Below are 24,086 nucleotides of genomic sequence, written 5' to 3'. Positions count from 1 at the left end.
TCGTTAATACAAATTTAAGATTTTACTAAAAAGCGAACATAACCAAGTAACAGGAGTAAAGGAATATCGTCATTTTTATGTTCAGTATCACTATCAATATTAATGAATAATATATAAAAAATTTATTTTAAATAAAAACATCAGTATTTATTATACATCTCTTCAATATAAATATCTTCGTTTTATCTTTTTATCATATTTTTATTAACCAACAGAAAATGGCGTCTGCTAAAGCACTCCGCTTTGGTCAGAGTTTAAAAGAGCTAAGAATTCATTTATGCCAGAAATCTGCTGCAAGTCAGGGCGTCAGGTTTAAACCTTATACATTAAATTTATATTTAGAGTACCATAAGCAGCTCATTTCTTGCAAATCAACTTACAATGTGATTTCTATTGGAAGACTTGCCAAACATAAACTGTGACCTTCACAAAAATATCTCCATTTTAATGTAATTAAGACTTTCTACTTAAACTGTTGAAACAAGTTTTTTATACTTTGATCAGGCTTCCAATATTTCAAGAGGAAGCCTTTCGTATAAAAAGAAAAATACAAAAAATGACTAAAACAAACTGAGATGAAAGGAGCTGCAAAAGTAAAATTAAACTTTCCTGTTACCTGCTTTATACATAGACTCATAGTCTGTGGATTCCTCTTTAAGTGTATAGAACATATAGTATGTTCACCAAGTCTGCTGTGTGGTATAACTCGATTGATACATTACACCACCATGAACTCTTAAGGTTCATGTGGACCCTTTGGCTAAAATGTCTGCGTTTTCACCTCAAAATTTACCCTGAGTACAGAAAAACCTGTGCATCTGGAAAAGTTTAAAGGCATAGCATGCCCTGGATAAATAAAATTCAAATGCATTTTATGTTTTTGAAAATTTAAAACGACTGGATTTTGCAGTGCACTTTTTTGTGTCCCTGCAGAAGATGATAAAATTAACAAACAGTTTAGTTTCACTTGATATGGTCCACTCAGGTACACAGTTTAAATCACCAATTATTGTTAGGCATCTATTGTCCATGTCAATCAATACAGTTCACTTCAACTATTACCTGTGGGGAAGTTCTCAAACCTCTTTCACAACTTAGTTTATTTTTGCACCTTCTGGAGGAATGAAAAAAAGTGCATTGCAAAATCCTGTTAAGTTTTTAATTTTCTAAAACACAAAATATATTTGAATTTTATTTACCTAGGGCATGCCATGCCTTAATATTTTCCAGATAAACATGCAGGTTTGTCTGTAGCTCAGTGTAAATTTTGAGGTGAAAATGCAGCCATTTTGGCCAAAGGGTCCACATGAACTTTAACATCAGATAACATTACATCATGTACAATGATTTTAATAAAAGGTTGGATTGTTGTTTGCTTGAAGTCCAGTGGCAAATATTTCATGAATATTCAGATGTAATAAACAAAACTTGCAAAAGGAGATGAAGTAACGTCTCAATGACACAAAAATCAAAATATATTTACTTATTTGTGGTATTCATTCTATTTTTTGGTTATTTCAGAGAGTTCATAGAGAATTTCTATGTTGGTGTTAAGCAGAGCAATCCTAAATTTCCTATCTTAATTAGAGAATGCAGTGGAGTACAACCAAAAGTGTATGCCAGATATGGTAAGGGTTCTTTTTATTTTACTTCAAGGGGTGAAAAAAATGTCGGCTAAAAAGCAAAGTAAATAAAACATTACCCAGAGGTATTAAAGATTTTACTACAGACAATCAGTTTTTATATGAATAAACAAGATGAAAGAGGGTATGTAGTGTGTGCTAATGAGTCAGCAACACAAGATTTATCAAAACAATCTTTAGAGATACAACAAACATGACAAAAGTATTATTTTTTGGAGGCTACAATCATGACAATTTTGAGAATCTCTGTGCTTCACCAAAAAATGAGACTGACATTAAAGTTTTTTTTATAATTAAGAGTGAGGTGAAGTTGACAGTTAAGCCCTCCTAAAGTCACTGAAAAGAGGAACAACTCAAATTCACCATGCAACATTGAACAATGACCTAAAGCAAGCTGTAAAATGTTACCTTGCCCAAAAATTAATGTGAAACTAATCAAAAGAAAGATCAAAATAAATTGAATAAACAAGAAACAACCAGGTTTCTTTGTTTAGAACTGTCAATAATGCACATGGTCAGGTTAAATAAGCGCGACTGTTTTAAAAAAAATAGAGTTTTTTTTGTCATGTGAATTTCTGACTCATTATCAGTATTATAGGATAACTATATTTGGTATACATGGTATATGGGTTCCTTGCAACGTCTACATACATATCTGTCGGACAGAGTTCACCTGTCAACAACCTCATTTCATGGATCAGTGATCAAGATTAAAGTTACATGATAAGGTCTGTTTCTCAGATACTATAAGTAGTAGGTCAACTATATGTGGTGTGTGGAATGATTGGAAGGGGTACATGTCAGTCTGACAGGTTTCATCTTGCCTTGACCTCATTTTCATGGTTCATTGGTCAATGATATGTTTTTGTTTTTTGGTCTGTTTTTCAAATACTATAAGCACTGCAGTAGGTCAACTATATTCAATTACCATAAGCAATAGGTCCACTATATTTGCATTGGTATATTGAATAATAATTGTAAGATGTACATGTCTGTCTGACAGGATTACCTTGACTTCATTGCCATGGATATTTAAAAATGTTTAGTTTATGTGATACTTAATGTAAAACCTTTATCTCTTTAAGACTTTCTATGTAAAATCAATGGTCAGTAAAGCAGGCGAGACATTTCAGCGTGTGCACTCTTGTTTCACTAAACGTATACTTAATCTGCTAGTAGTTTTGACATTCATCTTTACATAAAGTTTACAATGCTTTGGATTTTTCCATTTTAGAGATAGCACAGTATGTTATTATACTAAAAGTCTAAATGCTATGTTCAACTTCTGAATACACCTTCTGAAGCAATTTTAAAGTTTTGCTTTTCAAGCTAATATGAGGGTATAGACTTTAAAATTGTGGCATCCCAGTGAAGTTTTGCCTAATAAAAGTAATGTAATACAATAGAAGTAAAATTAATTCACACAAATTTTTATACGACTGCAAAAAATTTTGCGGTCGTATATTGGTATGACGTTGGCGTTGTCATCGTCCGAAGACACATTGGTTTTCGCACAATAACTTTAGTTTAAGTGAATGGATCTCAATGAAATTTTACCATAAGGTTCAATACCACAAAAGGAAGGTTGGGATTGATTTTGGGGGTTATGGTACCAACAGATAAGGAATAAGGGGCCAAAAATAGCATTTTTGTAACTTCCAGACAATAACTTGTGTGTTAGTGTATGGATCTCTCTGACATTGTGCCACAAGGTTCCATATCACAAAGGGAATGCTGGGATTGATTTTGAGGGTAATTGCCTCAAAATGTTAGGAATTAGGGGCCAAAAAAGGGTAAAAAAACAAGCTTTTTTCTAGTTTCATGACTATAACTTGTGTGTAAGTGTATGGATCTTTCTGAAATTGTACTGCAAGGTACCATACCACAAAGGGAAAGCTGAAATTGAGTTTGGGGGTAATTGCCCAAAACGTTTAGGAAAAAGGGGCAAAAAATAAGCATTTTTCTAGTTTCCAGACAATAACTTGTGTTTAAGTGTATGGATCTCTCTGAAATTGTACTGCAAGGTACCATACCACAGAGGAGGCTGGGATTGATTTTGGGGGTAATTGCCTTAAAATTTTAGGAATTAGGGGCAAAAAAGGGGCAAAAAACAAGCATTTTTTCTAGTTTCAGGACAATAACTTGTGTGTAAGTGTATGGATCTTTATGAAATTGTACTACAAGGTTCCATATCACAAAGGGAAAACTGGGTTTGAGTTTGGGGGTAATTGCCCTAAACGTTTGGGATTGGGGCAAAAAAGGGGCAAAAAAACAAGCATTTTTACAGTTTCCAGACAATAACTTGTGTTCAAGTGTATGCATCTCTCTGAAGTTGTACTGCAAGGTACCATACCATAAAGGGAAGGCTGGGATTGAGTTTGGGGGTTATGAATCATAAGGGGGTTCAAAAAATTGGGGGGGGGGATTTTTTTTTCTTTTTTTTGCTTTAAAATTTTCCATTTTAAGTTGGTTATTTTTTATTTATATATAAAAGCAAATAATAATCATATGGTATGATTTCATCAAAACTTGAAATATTGGGGTTCTTTGATATGCTGAATCTAACCGTGTATTTAGATTCTTAATTTTTGGTCCCATTTTCAAATTGGTCTACATTAAGGTCCAAAGGGTCCAAAATTAAACTTAGTTTGATTTTAATAAAAATTGAATTCTTGGGGTTCTTTGATATGCTGAATCTAACCGTGTATGTATTTATATTTTGGATATTGGACCATGATAGGTAAATTAAATTGTTTTAAGTTCTTAGACCACATTCATTCTGTGTCAGAAACCTATGCTGTGTCAAATATTTAATCACAATCCAAATTTAGAGCTGTATCAAGTTTGAATAGTGTGTCCATACTTGCCCCAACTGTTCAGGGTCGACCTCTGCGGTTGTATCAAGCTGCGCCCAGCGAAGCATTTTATTATATTATAAATGAAGACATGACTTCAATTTTCACATATTTAAGAAAATTGAAGGGTATTTGATATCCATTTATTTATTGAAGAGATAACTGATTTAATTTAATGCTATAATGCATTTATTTTTGTAGCCTGGTCTTTGCGAGACATAGGTATTACAAACCGGCGGCGGCGTAAACTATTTGTGTAAAGCTTTATATTTCAGAAGGTTGAAGACCTGGATGCTTCATACCTTGTATGCAGATACCTTATGTTACGAAGTTTCCGTCTGTCATATACCAATTGTCCTTGACCTCATTTTCATGGTTCAGTGACTGCTTGAAAAAGAATTACAGTTATTTTGTTATGTGAATTTCTCACTTATTATCAGTAATAGGATAACTATATTTGGTATATGGGTTCCTTGCAACGTCTACATGTCCGTCAGACAGGGTTAACCTGACCTCGACCTCAATTCATGGATCAGTGATCAAGGTTAAAGTTACGTGATAAGTTCCCTTTCTCAGATACTACAAGCAGCAGGTCAACTGTATGTGGTGTATGGAATGATTGTAAGGGGTATATGTCAGACTGGCAGGTTTCATCTGACCTTGACCTCATTTCCATGGTTCATTGGTTAACATTATTTTTTGTGTGTTTTAGTCTGTTTTTCAATTACCATAAGCAATAGGTCAACTATATTTGGTTTATTGAATAATTGTAAGGTGTACATGTCTGTGGGTCAGTTTTTATCCGACCTTGACCTCATTGTCATGGATCTTTAAAAATGTTAAGTTTATGTGATACTTGTAGTAAAACCTTTATCTTTAATATTTTCAACATAAGATTAATGGTCAGTAAAACAGGCGAGATATTTCAGCATGCACACTCTTGTTATATTTATTATTTAAATGTTTTAGAGTATTTGTTGACAATATCTAAAAAAAAAAATACCTTGAAAATAATTATCTTGTATTTTATTTTAAAACTTTAATCATTTCCTATTTTCTGTTTTCATAATGGTTTCCTTATATATTTTTATGATATCACATTTTAGCACACTTTTGTGAATATTGTGATATAATTTATATTTTTTGAAAAGAACAATAACAAATATGTACTTACATTTGAGGGGTGTACATGTGTTTATGTTATAATGTTAAATTGATATGTGTAAAGCTTGTAACAGATGATGGCACATGTATGCTAATTTTATCTTTTTTTTCTTTACAGAATTTGGAAAAGAACATAGCCTACCATTATCCAACATGACAAAAGATCAAGTGTTGGATGCTTTGAAAACATTATCACAGAGATCTTGATATTTATAACAAGCTGGTTGTTTGTGAATGGCTAATAGTTTTGTTCATACACGTGACTTAAAGGACTGTAAAATAAATCTTAAACTAGAATTTGTTCCCATACTTATTCTAAAGTAATTATATAGTACTGCACACCTATCATGCCTAGGGTACATCTCTGTTGTCTTGTTGCCTTGGTGGTCTAGTGGTCTTAGTACTTCATCTCCAGTGATCACCTATCATGCCTAGGCCAGGGTACATCTCTGTTGTCTAATTGCCTTGGTGGTCTAGTGGTCTTAGTACTTCATCTTCAGTGATCACCTATCATGCCTAGGCCAGGGTACATCTCTGTTGTCAAATTGCCTTGGTGGTCTAGTGGTCTTAGTACTTCATCTTCAGTGATCACCTATCATGCCTAGGGTACATCTCTGTTGTCTTGTTGCCTTGGTGGTCTAGTGGTCTTAGTACTTCTGAGTTCATCTGCAGTGATCACCTATCATGCCTAGGGTACATCTCTGTTGTCTTGTTACCTTGGTGGTCTAGTGGTCTTAGTACTTCATCAACTCCAATCTTAATTGACGAGGATTGTCAGTTTTCCTGCTAGGAGTCTGTGGTTCTCTCCAGGTACTCTGGCTTTTTCCACACATAACAACTGGCTGCCATGATATAGGGGTTATATACCAACAATCAATCATCAATCTTGAGATGACCAATGTCCACAGTTACAAAATAACTACATAGCAACCATTGTGTAGATGAGGTGTACAGGTTATAATGATTAAATAATAACTGTGACCAAATGAACCCCCCAAAAAAATGATGAGATGTGGTATGGTTGCCAATGAAACAACTACCCACCAGGGTTCAAATGAAGTGTATGTAAGCAATTAAAGGGAAACGTAAGGCCTTCAACAATGAGATAACCCATAACGTATAGTGGGCTATTAAAGGCCCCGATATGAAAAATGTGAACAATTCAAACGAGAAAACCAATATTAAGAGAATACCTGCATTTTTTTTTGTATGTCCTTTAAGAACAATATGTTTTATGTCATTTATTTACAAGAAAACCATATACCGGTATCTTCATTAGGCTTCCTATAGTGTTACGAACAGTTCAGCAATTAAATATGCAAATGTCCACTTGGAAATTTTTTCTTCCTAATTATTTGTCATTGTCAGCAAGTCTTTTTCGTGAAAACTGTGGATTAAAATTTGAACTTATTCAAATTTCTATGTTCGACTTTGCAGACATGCATAGCAATTGAATGAGGTCATTAAGTAAAGAAAGTGATACTGATTTACAATATATGTTTCTGGTATAAACTTCTGAAAAGCTGGAGAGATAAAAATGGAGATTTGCATGATTGCCACCTGAGAAAACTGACAAATGTCCATAGATTTAAAGGTCCAAGATTTGAACAATTACAGGTCACATTTATGTACTCAAAATGTATCATTTAAATCATACCAGTACAGTATCACTGTAAAATGGGGATTGCTAATAAGAAACAGCTCTATGGTCTATTTAAGGACAAACTTGTCATATGAGCCCTGCTGTAAGAAAGCCACAGGGGGTCTCTTCCTATACAAAGATATACACAGATGTATGATATGGGTCACTTTTTAGAAATGTTAAATATATCAATATTAACAGGGTGCTATTTCATGGAGGTAATATACCAATAGGTAGACATTTATAAGTCAATGGGTAGTAAATGTTAATCTTCTGTTAAGATGTCTGTCTAAACTGTGTTCTGATCTATATGAATGATCCCATGTGGTTAACATCTAATTTTAAAGATGTCATAAGCTGGAAAATATATATAATGGGTTGTGATTTTCTTGTGAAATATATGAATGGGTGGGGATTTTTGCATAAGTCAATATAAGAATGGGGATGGTTTTCACAAACTACAGCCAGATGCTGTACCCAAATTTGTATGTTGAGACCCCATCTGAAGAAAGCACTCACAACTGTAAATCTGCAAACAAGTAACCAGTCTTTGTCATTGATGTTAGTAATCAAACAAGTAACCAGTCTGTCATTGAAGTTAGTTATCAAACAAGTAACCAGTCTTTGTCATTGATGTTAGTAATCAAACAAGTAACCAGTCTTTGTCATTGATGTTAGTAATCAAACAAGTAACCAGTCTTTGTCATTGATGTTAGTTATCAAACAAGTAACCAGTCTTTGTCATTGATGTTAATAATCAAACAAGTAACCAGTCTTTGTCATTGATGTTAGTAATCAAACAAGTAACCAGTCTTTGTCATTGATGCTTAGTAAGCAACAAGTAACCAGCTGGCATGTCAGTAACTGCTAGTAGTCCTTTGTTCAATTTGCTTAGTTTCTTTTGTTACCAATTATGACATCGGACTCAGACTTCTTTTAAATTGAGTTTTACTGTGCGTATTGCAGTGTGTTTGTTTACTCTACATTGGCTAGAGGTATAGGGGGAGGGTTGAGATCTCACAAAACATGTTTAACCCCGCCGCATTTTTGCGCCTGTCCCAAGTCAGGAGCCTCTGGCCTTTGTTAGTCTTGTATGTTTTTTTTAATTTTAGTTTATTTATATGTTTTGGAGTTTAGTGTGACGTCCATTTTCATTGAACTAGTACACATTTTTGTTTAGGGGCCAGCTGAAGCCCGCCTCCGGGTGCAGGATTTTCTCACTGTGTTGAAGACCCATTGGTGGCCTTCAGCTGTTTTCTGCTCTTTGGTCGGGTTGTTGTCTCTTTGACACATTCCCCATTTCCATTCTCAATTTTACTTGTCCTTGATCTTAGAAATCAAACAAGTAACCAGTCTTTGTCATTGATGTTAGTAATCAAACGAGTAACCAGTCTTTGTCATTGATGTTAGTAATCAAACAAGTAACCAGTCTTTGTCATTGATGTTAGTAATCAAACAAGTAACCAGTCTTTGTCATTGATGTTAGTAATCAAACAAGTAACCAGTCTTTGTCATTGATGCTTAGTAAGCAACAAGTAACCAGCTGGCATGTCAGTAACTGCTAGTAGTCCTTTGTTCAATTTGCTTAGTTTCTTTTGTTACCAATTATGACATCGGACTCAGACTTCTTTTAAATTGAGTTTTACTGTGCGTATTGCTGTGTGTTTGTTTACTCTACATTGGCTAGAGGTATAGGGGGAGGGTTGAGATCTCACAAAACATGTTTAACCCCGCCGCATTTTTGCACCTGTCCCAAGTCAGGAGCCTCTGGCCTTTGTTAGTCTTGTATGTTTTTTTTAATTTTAGTTTATTTATATGTTTTGGAGTTTAGTGTGAAGTCCATTTTCATTGAACTAGTACACATTTTTGTTTAGGGGCCAGCTGAAGCCCGCCTCCGGGTGCAGAATTTTCTCACTGTGTTGAAGACCCATTGGTGGCCTTCAGCTGTTTTCTGCTCTTTGGTCGGGTTGTTGTCTCTTTGACACATTCCCCATTTCCATTCTCAATTTTACTTGTCCTTGATCTTAGAAATCAAACAAGTAACCAGTCTTTGTCATTGATGTTAGTAATCAAACGAGTAACCAGTCTTTGTCATTGATGTTAGTAATCAAACAAGTAACCAGTCTTTCTCATTGATGTTAGTAATCAAACAAGTAACCAGTCTTTGTCATTGATGTTAGTAATCAAACAAGTAACCAGTCTTTGTCATTGATGTTAGTAATCAAACAAGTAACCAGTCTTTGTCATTGATGTTAGTAATCAAACAAGTAACCAGTCTGTCATTGAAGTTAGTAATCAAATAAGTAACTAGTCGATTTAGAGCTGAACATATGTTAAAGACACTTGTCATTTTTTTGAACATAAAATAAGGAGATGTGGTATGGTTGCCAATGAGACAACTATCCAACAGAGTCCAAATAAAGCAGATTTAAGCAACCTATAGGTCACCATACTGCCTTCAGCAATGAACAAAATCCATACTATGTAGTCAGCTATAAAAGGCCCATTTGTTGACCTCTATATGTCTTATAGTTTTTTTATGTTGTTGTGTTGCTTTCCCAATGATTTTTACTGTTATTCATTAGTTTAATTACTGACAATTATTTAATTACACTATTTATCTTTTGGACATTTTATCAGTACGAGTCAAATCTATGTCTTGCTTCCAATCTGTGTCCTTTCCTCAGATTTGTGTCTTGTGACATCTAGCTCTTGACACTCAAATCTGTTGTCCTTTGACCAGCCTCAAATCTATGTCCTTTCCTCCGATCTGTGCCCCGTTATGTCATGAAACCAAAATCTTTATTTATTCAAACTTGTGTCCTTTTTATAAGGAAGACTATTAGTAATGTGACATGACTTTGGACAGGCACATATAGAGTATGGTGGAACTGAGGTGTAACAATACAACATGTGAACAAGCTGTAAAAGACTTGGCTCATTAGGTCAACACAAAGCACAAAATTCAACCTAAAAAAAGACAAATGTTTTAACAGAACTCCAATCTATTCTACCGTTTTGCCTTGAAGGCTTCATTACTTATTTGACAAATCCCAAAAAAGTATTTATGACTAATGTGTCTCTTTTGAGAGAGAAAATAATATTATGAGTGCTTTCACACATTAACTTTTCAAAGGCCTTAACTGATATCGATCTAATTCGAATATAAAAGTTGTACTGATTTCTTTGATTACAAAAATTATTCATTGACGTTTTGATAATTACATGTATGATGTCAAACCATAGGATGGAACACGACTTATTTAAAAGACACAGATTAGAGAATAGTAATTATATATTTGTGGTGTCTATAACACAAAATAGGACTGGGCACAGGAAAGGACACAAATATGAGGCTTATATATATATATTGCATGTTTAGTACATATATAACAATATTCCATGAAGAAAAACAACCCATACTTCTGTGGAAATTTTTTTAATATAAAATATAATATTATTTATATAATTATAAAAGTATACAAAGTTTGGATATTGATTCCATTGTTTCTTATATGTTGCTTTTAATAAATTAATATACAATTGATAAATGTAAAATGTAAAAAAAATAAGTTCAAAATTTTTATTATCATTAGAAAAAACACAACCTGAAGAAATTGTATTATATTTGGCTATTTTTTCATGAACTGCATTGGTTTTGTATTTATAAAATTCAGAAAAGTTTCCTATCCAAACCTTTAACTCACTTACCATTGATTAAAGAGGGTAGGAATGCCCTTTACCATCAGTCGTCAAACAGTCATTTTTCGGCTACTGTTAGCGTCAAATTGGTTAAAATTTTATCATGATTTGTCAAAATATCCTTATCAAGATTCGTCAGAGATCTCAAATAATTAACCATTACCATTATTTTGGGAAAGAATTTAACGTGATTTGTCAAAATCAGCTGATTATTTTATCGTCATAAAGAAAGTGTGTACATTTTATCATCATGCACCAAAAATTACCGCTAACGTAACTTGGCAAGATTTTTTACCGTTATTCGCCATGAAGTATCCCCATTACGACCCTCATTAAATACATAAGTAATTATTATGATTATAGTCTGTTAGACCAAAAACATCAATTCAAGTTCATAACAATAAAGTTAATAAATGGACATCAAAATAATTCAAAAACTATTCTTCAATACATGTATTATCAATTATAGTTATATAACATAAAATAATTAAACAATTTCAAAAATACCTTCCAATGATTATCACAATATCACAAAAAAGTCATATGCAAATGTATTTTAAAGCACACTTTTGATTTGTTGAATAATGTACAATAAGTAAAGTGTGATAAGTATACAAAACAAAACCTTCTGGAATGCCATTAAAAGAGAAACATGAAAGGAAATTAAATACAAGGAATAGACTATATTAAACATAAAATATAATAAACAAACTGGATCTTTTTTTATAATTTCATTGGATTATATATTTATATAACTCAACATTTTTTTAGTATTCAATAAAAAATTCCCTAAATTCCTGAATGCAGATTTTTTGAAAGCCTGAAAGTCAGGTATTTATGAACCTACATTATTTTTCAATCAACCAAAATTGGAACAGATGAAGATAAACTAATACAATCCACAATAACTTGATATTCTCAACCTTTCCATGACATGATACTGAATTCTCAACCCTTCCATGACATGATACTGAATTCTCAACCCTTCCATGACATGATACTGAATTATCAACCTTTCCATGACATGATACTAAATTCTCAACCTTTCCATGACATGATACTGAATTCTCAACCTTTCCATGACATGATACTGAATTCTCAACCTTTCCATGACATATTTCCATCACATGATACTGAATTTTCATCCTTTCCATGATATCATACTGAATTCTCAACCTTTCCATGACATCATACTGAATTCTCAACCTTTCCATGACATCATACTGAATTCTCAACCTTTCCAAGACATCATACTAAATTCTCAACCTTTCTATGAGACGATACTGAATTAGATATCCTTAATTTGTTGATATACATAATTTAGACAGGTTTGCGTAGCATTTAAAATTTGAATATTTATCTTTCAAAAGTTGATAAATACAATAAATTAAGGGGTAAAAGTGACTTAATTCTTTTCTATAATACTTCAATATAAACCAAATCTAGGGGTTTGACTTGAGAAACCTAAAATCTCCTATAATGAATGTTCTTGATTACTTAGGATTCATTTATTTTCATGGGTACCAATTTTTGTTGATTAAGGAAAACTTGCATTTTCCTGGATATTTAATTTCCTGGTTTTTCTGGTCTGCATATATTCCTATAGACAATTTTTATTTCATTGAACATTTAAATTTGTGGTTCCTCTGTACCCATGAAATCTATTGTATCCAACGAATAATAATGAATCCACAGAACAACAATTCTTTTTACTTCCTACTTGGTTTGACCTTCCAACTATTTTGGTTGGAGTGCCACTGATGAGTCATATGTTGAGGGAACGCACATGTGCCATACCAAATTATAAGCCTGAAACGCACCTGTGCCATACCAAATTATAAGCCTGAAACGCACCTGTGCCATACCAAATTATAAGCCTGAAAGGCACATGTGCCATACCAAATTATAAGCCTGAAAGGCACATGTGCCATACCAAATTATTAGCCTGAAACGATCATGTGCCATACCAAATTATAAGCCTGAAACGCACATGTGCCATACCAAATTCTAAGCCTGAAACGCACATGTGCCATACCAAATTCTAAGCCTGAAACGCTCATGTGCCATACCAAATTATAAACCTAGTATCTTTGATGAGTGTTTACACTGTTTAAATAAACATTTTTTGTATGAAAAGTGGTCAAAACAGTTCTTAGTTTGCCATTCACTGTTTTGGTTTATCCCTATGAGTCACACTTTTCATTATCTAAAATCATCATGTAAGAGATAAAATTATCACCACAGCTTATTTCTAATGTACATCAAGATTCTCCTGTAAGTCTATAGTTAAATGATTGGAAAAAAAGAAATGAAAATGTTTATCAGCGATGTACAGGATTTGTATTTACATGTAAGCAAAAAAGAAATCTTTTTACATCAAGAACAATTACAATTGTTTAGTGTCTGTCTGTCTATCTTGTAAAACTTGAATAAAAACATCATAAATGCTTAACAATTAAAGTATATTTTAAAACAATTCTTATAAAATATATATAAAAAAATGGCACAACCAATGTATTGTATAAAACACAAGAACTTCTAATTGAAAGACTGGAATGTTGGAATGTTTTGAAAATATCTACATCTTTGGTATAACAAACATAATAAGAACCAACAAATATAACATTGTCCCAAACTTAACAGTATTTGATTTGTTACTGTATATGGACTGAGCTTTCTGTTTGGCAACATAATAGTTGGGATTTGTGTCATGAAAGTTTAGCACCATACAGGGTTCGGTAGAGTTCCCCACTACCTGCCACGTTCTGTCAAACACACTCTCACAGAAGTCAGTGGCGTCTGTGTATATATCTGTGAAGTTTTTACAGGAACTGTAACCTGGACATTTGTTTGTTCCTAGAAAAGAAATCATAAAGCTATTTTAACAGTTCATTTTAAAATCACAATAACCTGACAAATAGTGCAATAAATTAAAATGAGCTGAGAGCAATATTTAACTTCTTAACAGGACAAAGTAAAAACACTAAGTTAGTACCATCTAAAGAATGTTTCTCAATGGGTATTTTTTCACTTTATATTAAAAAAATTTGAAAAAAAAAAAAATCAAGTTTTTGTTTCAATTTTTGATTGTGAATTACAGATGACAAGAAAGTTAAGACATTTGTTTGGAACTTTCAAAGGAACACATCATTTGGTACTGGTGGATAGTTGTTTCAGTAGACATCATATTACATCTAATGTTTATACATATCATAAGATTGTTATAAATTGATTGAACAGTTCTTCAGCAGAAGATATTTGTCAAGTAAGGTTCCCTAAAAGTTTTTGCATTATCAAAATACAATATAATGATTTAATTTTCATTTAAGTAAAGCATAATACTTGTGACAAATACAAATAATAACAACAACAAAAAATAAAACTGATTTGAATACATATATATATGTATATACAAGCAAAAATAACTAAAAGTTCCCTGTCCTCAGCTCTAGACTGTTTTATAAAGGAACCTGTTTTTCACTTGATTTATATTTGAAGGATTTAGCAGTACTACAAGTTTTTCAGTATAAGACAGATTTGGAAATATCGGATAATCTATTGCTATGTCATTTAATAATTAAAATCAAATTGATGTTGTATGGGAGTTTTATGATTATTTCTATATTATCTATCTAATATCATATTGGCATTCAATTTCACTGTAAATTCAGAACTTTTTGCATGCCTTTATTTTTGAGATTGTTAAAAACATTATTGACCAAAATTCAAAATTCATTATTGAGAATTCAGAAAAACGCTTCATTCAAACAAAAATTTACAAATTTATAATAGGAGTTTTTTTCCGGTCACAATTTTTTTGCAATAATAAAAACATCACCTAATAAAATGCTCCGCTGGGCGCAGCTTGATACGACCGCAGAGGTCGAACCCTGAACAGTTGGGGCAAGTATGGACACAACATTCAAGCTTGATACAGCACTGAATTTGGATTGTGATTAAATATTTGACACAGCACAGGTTTCTGACACAGAAATAACCAATTTAAAATTTTTTGAACCCCTTATGATTCATCACCCCCAAACTCAATCCCAGCCTTCCCTTTGTGGTATGGTACCTTGCAGTACAATTTCAGAGAGATCCATACACTTGAACACAAGTTATTGTCTGGAAACTAGAAAAATGCTTGTTTTTTGGCCCCTTTTTGGCCCCAAATTCCTAAACGTTTAATGCAATTACCCCCAAACTCAAACCCAGCTTTCCCTTTGTGATATGGAACCTTGTAGTACAATTTCATAAAGATCAATACACTTACACACAAGTTATTGTCCTGAAACTAGAAGAATGATTGTTTTTTTGCCCCTTTATGGCCCCCAATTTCTAAAATTTTGAGGCAATTACACCCAAATTCAATCCCAGCCTTCCCTTTGTGGTATGGTACCTTGCATTACAATTTCAGAGAGATCCATAGACTTGAACACAAGTTATTGTCTGGAAACTAGAAAAATGCTTATTTTTGGCCCCTTTTTGGCCCCTTATTCCTAAATGTTTTGGGCAATTACCCCCAAACTCATTTCCAGCTTTCCCTTTGTGATATGGAACCTTGTAGTACAATTCCATAAAGATCCATACACTTACACACAAGTTATTGTCATGAAACTAGAAAAATGCTTGTTTTTGCCCCTTTTTGGCCCCTAATTCCTAAAATTTGGAGGCAATTACCCCCAAAATCAATCCCAGCATTTCCTTTGTGATATGGAACCTTGTGGTACAATGTCAGAGAGATCCATACACTTACACACAAGTTTTTGTCATGAAACTAGAAAAATCCTTGTTTTTTGCCCCTTTTTGGCCCCTAATTCCTAAAATTTGGAACCAATTACCCCCAAAATTAATCCCAGCATTCCCTTTGTGATATGGAACCTTGTGGTACAATGTCAGAGAGATCCATACACTAACACACAAGTTATGTCTGGAAATTACAAAAATGCTTATTTTTGGCCCCTTTTTGGCCCCTAATTCCTTAACTGTCGGTACCATAACCCCCAAATTCAATCCCAACCTTCCTTTTGTGGTATTGAACCTGCTGGTAAAATTTCATAGAGATCCATTCACTTAAACTAAAGTTAGAGTGCGAAAACCAATGTGTCTTGGGACGACAACGACGACGACGCCAACGTCATACCAATATACAACCGCAAAAACGTATAAAAAATCTGACTTAATAATATTTGTAAAGAAAATGAAGTATAAAATAGAGAATGGAAATGGGGAATGTGTCAAAGAGACAACAACCCGACCAAAGAGTAAAAAAACAGCCGAAGGCAACCAATGGGTCTTCAACACAGAGAGAAAATCCTGCACCCAGAGGCGGACTTCAGCTGGCCCATAAACAAAAATGTGTACCAGTTCAGTGAAAATGGACATCATACTAAACTCCTAAACATATAAATGAACTTAAATTAAAAAAAACATACAAGACTAACAAAGGCCAGAGGCTCCTGACTTGGGACAGGCGCAAAAATGTGGCGGGGTTAAACCTGTTTATTGAGATCTCAACCCTCCCCCTATAACTCTAGCCAATGTAGATTAAACAAACACACAGCAATACGCACAGTAAAACTCAGTTTAAAAGAAGTCTGAGTCTGATGTCAGAATAGGTAACAAAAGAAACTAAGCAAAATGACAATGATACATAAATTAACAAAGGACTACTAGCAGTTACTGACATGCCAGCTCCAGACCTCAATTAAACTGATCGAAAGATTATGTCTTCATCATATGAAAATCAACCACAATCCCTCCCATTAGGGGTTTAGTATCATACCATCATAAAATATATGAGAAGAACATAACACGTATCTTGCCAACAAATGGTTTTCGAATAAATGTGTTTATTTCCGATGCAAAGACCCTATGAGTTAATCAATATTAATACCAAAATATGCCACCTTTAATGACCAGACAACAGTATCGTAACTATATCCCTTCTTAATAAGTCTTTTAAAAGGTTTGATTAGCTTTTGAGGTAAATGCCGACATTTCCGTGCTTTGTAAAGAATATTACCATAAAAGATTGGATGTGAAATACCTGAATGTATAAGATGTCTGTAACAATACAGAAACAGGTCCGCAATAAGTGGTGTCCCATTGGAATTGCGATAACTTGACGATATAGGGAATCTCCATAGCAAACAAAAATGTTATCTAGCAAAAATTCAAGGGCAGTTATAGTATCAAAGCAGGTCCAATTGACATAATTCTTTTGTTTGTTGTTACTGAAAAATGACCTTAAAGAGTTTGAACATATATATTCGCATTCTGACTTTTTAAATATGTATACTCAATGAAAAAAGGTGACCTTGATCATTGACCTCTAACTCTCATAAATAAATTGAGGGAATCTATCCTATTGAAGATTTACCAGGCGTTGAATCACTGTTGTTTGTAATCATAACAAATTGTTCATGCTAATAAGCAGAAATAGTGTTACAAATTGGTGAGGAGCGGACAAATATATCTTGGAACTTAGTTTTTAGGATATGTTTCCTCTAATATTCGTGTTTGTATGAGAAATATCAAGAAAAATAAATTCATCATGTAAAAATTGTTTTCAGTGAAAGTTGAAGAATCAATTATTTTACCACTGCTTAGGTCGAAATCTGTTTCCCAGTTTTTCACACATGTACTATCATTTCTACAATCATTCCACCATAAGTTACATTCTCTTTCACACAAAGGAACTTTATAAAATCTTTCTTTTCTTGATTCCATGCCATTAACCTATGTAAATAAAAATATAAAAACTTTGCTTTGAATCTTTCTTTTCTTTAACACCCATGTTATTATATATTTTGACTAAATATTAGCTAGATCAGTGGTTATCTATATATGCAGATTCAACAGCTATCAAGAAATTGAAAATTTCGATATTTACATGTTGTTATGATTATAAAGTTTATAGATCATATTTTGTCTACACTCTTCAGGCATTTAGAGGTGATTAATAGATACAGTCTGTAAAATGTCCAAATAATGTCATGTGACAATAATGTGAAACTGGCTATGGTAAATAACTGATATGAGAACCTCTAATAAATAAATCATATTGAAATGTTTTGTGCAACAACACACTTTGAACCATTTACTTGCGTGATGCTGAAATACATCAATCAAAATATTTCCCTAAACTGTATTTGAAATTATGACAATAATCTAACATGGTTTGTCAAATACTAAAAACAGGTATATTTAATACTTCCATGGGTTCCATGATATCATACCTGCCAATTATTCAAAATCTCCATGGGGGACTTTAAGAGCAAGAGAACCCTTATGATCCTCTTTTACTGTCGCAATTAACTTTTTAATCTAAAACTATACTGTTTGAATGAGTGTGTATGTGCTTAAATACCCTATCAATTCATTTGAATGAGTGTTTTGAGTTTGTATAATAAAGAATTTCAAAATTCAGGTCATCACCTCAAAAATCCCCAACAAATCATGAAGGTTGGCAGTTCTGCGATATTCATTTATACAAAAACTAACAAGCTTTCTACATCAGTTATCATACAAACCTTAACAAGCCATGGGCCTACATTAGGTGAACATTCATAGAAACAAAAACTCTGCAAGAAATGTCCCCTACACATTGGTGATAGCTGACCGCAATGATTCAGATTAAAGTTATGCCAAGGTTCTGGCTTCTGTAAAGATTTAGTTGTGTTTTCATAACAACAATTTCTCTCCTTCCACTCTGCACACTGTAACAGAAAGAATGTTATCCATACATTTAAACACAAGTTGTTGTCTGGAAACTAGAAAAATGCTTGTTTTTGGCCCCTTTTTTGCCCCTAATTCTAGAACGTTTAGGGCAATTACCCCAAACTCAATCCCAGCCTTCCCTTTGAAATATGGAACCTTGTGGTACAATTTCAGAGAGATCCATACACTAACACACGAGTAATTGTCCGGAAACTACAAAAATGCTTGTTTTTGGACCCTTTTTGGACCCTAACTCCTAAACTGTTGGTACCATAACCCCCAAAATCAACCCCAACCTTCCTTTTGTGGTATTGAACCTTCTGGTAAAATTTCATAGAGATCCATTCACTTAAATGACAACAACGACATCATATCATTATACGAACACAAAAAATGTTTGCGGTTGTATAAAAATCACCAATAGTGTATTATAAGTTCTTCTAAAAAGTAAGCCTTCTACTGTAAGAAAACCATACAATTTGAACAATGTGAAACTTCCCAAAACATTGACACTTCATTATATCTGGGAGAAATATACTCCATATGAAGGTGATGCATGAATGTTGCTACATATAAATGGCAAGTTCACAAAAAGGAATTTAGAAATCAATCTATTTTGTCGTAAAGTTTAATTTTCAAATGATGATCAACATGATCAATTCCTAGCTTTGCAAAATATTAGTTGATAAAGATTTATCAATGCATTATGTGTGTAATACTTATTCTGTAGTGAATGTTTAAGAATGATTATTATATATCTGACATAATGACAACAAACCTGTCCATACAATTCTCCTGGTCCCTGCTCTTCTTTCTGATATACTCCATCCATACAAATATTTAGGTATCCATCTACAGAATTTATTTGAGCTAATCTGTTGTAACAATTAACCATTGTTAACATCAACTGGATCAAACAAATAAAATACATCCCTTCATCTGAAAAAAACATCAATTAACCACTGTTAACATCAACTTGATGAAACAAATAAAATACATCCCTTCATCCAAAAAAACATCAATTAACCACTGTTAACATCAACTGGATCAAACAAATAAAATACATCACTTCATCTGAAAAAACATAAGTAGCAGAAGATAAGAATTAACTATTATATAGATCAAGACATTCAAACAAATAAAATACATCCCTTCATCTGAAAAAACATCAATTAACCACTGTTAACATCAACTTGATCAAACAAATAAAGTACATCCCTTCATCTTAAAAAACATCAATTAACCACTGTTAACATAAACTCGATCAAACAAATAAAATACATCACTTCATCTGAAAAAACATCAATTAACCAGTTAACATCAACTGGATCAAACAAATAAAATACATCCCTTCATCTGAAAAAACATAAGTAGCAGAAGATAAGATTTAACTATTATATAGTTCAAGACATTCAAACAAATAAAATACATCCCTTCATCTGAAAAAACATCAATTAACCACTGTTAACATCAACTTGATCAAACAAATAAAGTACATCCCTTCATCTGAAAAAACATCAATTAACCACTGTTAACATAAACTTGATCAAACAAATAAAGTACATCCCTTCATCTGAAAAAACATCAATTAACCACTGTTAACTTAAACTCGATCAAACAAATAAAATACATCACTTCATCTGAAAAAACATCAATTAACCACTGTTAACATCAACTTGATCAAACAAATAAAATACATCCCTTCATAAAAAAAACCATCAATTAACCACTGTTAACATCAACTGGATCAAACACATAAAATACATCACTTCATCTGAAAAAACATCAATTAACCACTGTTAACATAAACTCGATCAAACAAATAAAATACATCACTTCATCTGAAAAAACATCAATTAACCAGTTAACATCAACTGGATCAAACAAATAAAATACATCCCTTCATCTGAAAAAAACATAAGTAGCAGAAGATAAGAGTTAACTATTATAGAGATCAAGACATTCAAACAAATAAAATACATCCCTTCATCTGAAAAAACATCAATTAACCACTGTTAACATCAACTTGATCAAACAAACAAACAAGGTACATCCCTTCATCTGAAAAAAATAAGTAACAGAAAATAAAAATTAACTTGTATATAGATCAAGCTTAAGACATTCAGACAAATAAGATATATACCCCATCATCTGAAGTAAATACTTGTTATAGAAAACAACAATTAACTATTATATATGTCAACACATTTAAAAAAATAACTAGAATGGATAGTAAAATATTAGTGTTCAGTATATAAAAATAGTAAATTGAATATTCATCAGATTCAGACTTCTTTTAAACTGAGTTTTACTGTGCATATTGCTGTGTGTTTGTTTATTCTACATTGGCTAGAAGTATAGGGGGAGGGTTGAGATCTCACAAAACATGTTTAACCCGACGCATTTTTGCGTCTGTCCCAAGTAAGGAGCCTCTGGCCTTTGTTAGTCTTATATGATTTTTAATTTTAGTTCATTTATATGTTTTGGAGTTTAGTATGACGTCCATTTTCACGTAACTAGTACACATTTTTATTTAGGGGCCAGCTGAGGCCCACCTCTGGTAGCAGGATTTTCTCGCTGCATTGAAGATCCATTGGTGGTCTTCAACTGTTATCTGCTCTTTGGCCAGTTTGTTGTCTCTTTGACATATTCCCCATTTCCATTCTCTATTTTATCAGTGCAAACAATGAAAAAACAAGCATTCTGAGAGTATTGCATGGCAATACATAGTCCCCTACCGGCTAAAAATTCATTATACTGGAACAAAATACTAACTTGTTATATAACTTGCCATGGTGTAAACAAAAAGTAAATATCATGTCAATATCTTCAAGCATGACTAAAAACAGTGTGGAAAACTGATTATATGAGTGAATTTTTCAAGTCCAAGGACCATAACTCTGCACAAAATTACTAGACCGAAACAAAAATTTGAACTTGATCTGTAACTTGTCATGATAAAACTATATACCAATTATCAATCAATATCGTATAAGCATGATGAAAAAAACATTAGATATGATTAATAGTTCTCTAAAATTAGATATGATGTAATACAGTGTATATCTATTTTCAAATTATAATCAAATATAATTAATAGTTCCAAATATTTTTTCTTTCATTTATCACAAACTAATATAGATTTGTGACTTATCTATAAAATGTCAACAACTTTTATCCACACAATGTAATGTATTGAAATATATACATAATAAAAATAGATTATTATCTAATTAAAGGATTTCTCTTCATAATTTTTTTTATATATATATACAGCATTCATAAAATTAGTTTATACTAAATAACTAACAAACCTGCCAAAAAATTCTTCAAATAATTGAACAAAGAATGTCTTTTAAAAAATTAGTTATCTCCCTTTGTACAGAAATATGGTTTAACATAGTACTCTAACATTAGATATGGTCCAGAGTTATGGTCCATAACTCTGGATTAAATCATCAGACCTGAACAAAATTTGAACTTGATCTATAACTTGTCATGATAAAACTATATACCAAATATCAAAACAATATCTTCAAGAACGAAGAAAAAAAGTGTGGAAAGCTGATTTGCCGGACTGACAGAAGGACAGACAGACGGACAGACAGACAGACAGACAGTCAGACCGACAGACAGACAGACAGACGGAGTGCAAACCTAAAGTCCCCTTCGACTTCGTCGGTAGGGGACTAAAAACTTGCACATGGATTTCACTGCACCCTCACAGCCCTCAGGGGTGCTTCCCATAACAGAGGAATTCACACACACATACATACATTTGTACAAGGCAGTCATCCCATGAAACAAATTATTGAACACAATTTATATTTTTTTTAATGTAACCAACATATATATCATATGTCTGCCTATGTATAGTGACAACTGTAAATTATACCTTGTCCATTGGATTTCTTATGATTAAGAAATACTAGGTGATAGTGGAAATCAGACCTACTCTAACATTGTTAGGTTGATTTTCTAGGCACTATATATATGTGAATAATGTTAAGAACACAATTTTGATTGTTTTAATACACATTTTGTTTTTATGCATACATATTTAACATGTTTAATATTTATGAACTATTATTTGTTTTTATGATCATGATTTATCATGTTTATTTTGTATGCTTTTTTTATTTGATGAACACATACTTTGATTTTTTGAATATTTATATTGCTGTTTTTATTGTGACGGGATTGCTTCCCTTGGACAAAGGTATGTTAGTAGATACTTAGCCAGCCGTGAGCGGTTGAGCTAGGGAAGTTCTTCTTTAGCTCAGTCTGTATAAGCGCTGACTTGTAACACAAAGGTCCCGGGTTCAAGTCCCGGTGGAGACAAAGATGATTTTGTAAGAAGAATCATGCTCTCCGGTTACATTTGGCGCCCAACAATTAAAAACCCCGGTTAGAAGAATTACCTAGCTAGGGAAGTGTTAAATATTTCATCATTATAGTATAATGACTCTTGAAGTGGGGGAAGTGTGACAGGATTGCTTCCCTTGGTACATGTATATGTAGTACTTTGACTTAGCCAGCCGTGAGCGGTTGCAAGAGCTTAAGGGAAGTACTTCTTTAGCTCAGTTGGTATACACGTTGACTTGTAACATAGAGGTCTAGAGTTCTAGTCCCGGTTGAGACAAAGATGATTTTGTAAGAAGAATCGTTCTCTCTGGTTACATTATGAACATATATATTTAATTTTTTATAACAATTATTTATTTTTATGAACAAATTCAAATGTTTTCTTTGCTGTAAATATTGCAAATTTTTACAGCCATACATGTGAACATATTTAATGTATGCTCTGGAGTTATTTTTTGTATTTTGGGTTATTTTTGGTGTTTAGGGGTAAAGAAATGGACCCCATGCAGTCTGTATTGAATGTTTGGTCCGTTGTATTCCAATATAAAAGTTTCTGTGCGTCTTCATATATATTCTCGACCTTAATCTTTAAAAAATCCCTTAAAATTACTTCATTCCCAGTAAAAAGTAAAGGACAGTTCTGACTTCTAGCTTTTCTTCGTCGTGCAATATGAGCCTATAACATATATAATGGAGCCTGTTTTTGCACCCTTGTGGTATTCATTACTGTATTTCTCCAAGAACAGTCTATTTACCAACACATTATTTTTTGGACAATAACGCACCAGGGTGGTAACTTATAAAATAAAAACATACCTTTAAAAAATCACACAATATGACTTAATATCTCATCGGGAAATGTCCGGTATTGGATTTTCATATGAAAGGGTTTTTACTAGAAGATATTTTAAAATTTTGCATTAAAATGACGTTCACATGATTCATATGGGAACCAACTGTGCCCTCGGCATGTCGACTTGTTGTCGTTTGCTC

The 24,086-nt window shown here is 32.8% G+C and overlaps 2 protein-coding genes across 48 annotated transcripts; one reads left to right on the top strand and one right to left on the bottom strand.

Moving 5' to 3' along the window:
* The first annotated feature begins 212 nt into the window (after positions 1-212).
* Positions 213-5,959, top strand: LOC127726276 (NADH dehydrogenase [ubiquinone] 1 alpha subcomplex subunit 2-like). Its single transcript, XM_052233583.1, has 3 exons — positions 213-310; positions 1,522-1,628; positions 5,781-5,959. The coding sequence occupies exons 1-3, from the start codon at positions 219-221 to the stop codon at positions 5,867-5,869; spliced, it is 288 nt and encodes a 95-aa protein (XP_052089543.1). The 5' UTR covers positions 213-218; the 3' UTR covers positions 5,870-5,959.
* Positions 5,960-11,381: 5,422 nt separating this feature from the next.
* On the bottom strand, positions 11,382-23,825 carry LOC127726264 (folate receptor beta-like). Of its 47 annotated transcripts, none has more exons than XR_007993456.1 (7): positions 23,704-23,825; positions 19,507-19,667; positions 18,542-18,727; positions 17,609-17,747; positions 12,110-13,862; positions 12,020-12,079; positions 11,382-11,929 (listed from the first exon to the last, which is right to left on the bottom strand). XR_007993456.1 is itself a non-coding variant. In XM_052233579.1 (5 exons), the coding sequence occupies exons 2-5, from the start codon at positions 19,657-19,659 to the stop codon at positions 13,585-13,587; spliced, it is 756 nt and encodes a 251-aa protein (XP_052089539.1). In that variant the 5' UTR covers positions 19,660-19,667; positions 23,704-23,825; the 3' UTR covers positions 11,382-13,584. The 47 variants fall into 47 exon arrangements, 1 of the variants encoding a protein (XP_052089539.1); XR_007993443.1 differs by having other exon boundaries at positions 11,382-12,079; positions 12,110-12,152; positions 12,183-13,862; XR_007993445.1 differs by having other exon boundaries at positions 12,020-12,109; positions 12,183-13,862.
* Positions 23,826-24,086: the final 261 nt, after the last annotated feature.

Source organism: Mytilus californianus, unplaced genomic scaffold (assembly GCF_021869535.1).
Source record: "Mytilus californianus isolate M0D057914Y unplaced genomic scaffold, xbMytCali1.0.p SCAF_17, whole genome shotgun sequence".
NCBI lineage: Eukaryota > Metazoa > Mollusca > Bivalvia > Mytilida > Mytilidae > Mytilus > Mytilus californianus.
This window is presented reverse-complemented; position numbering and strand designations above follow the sequence as displayed.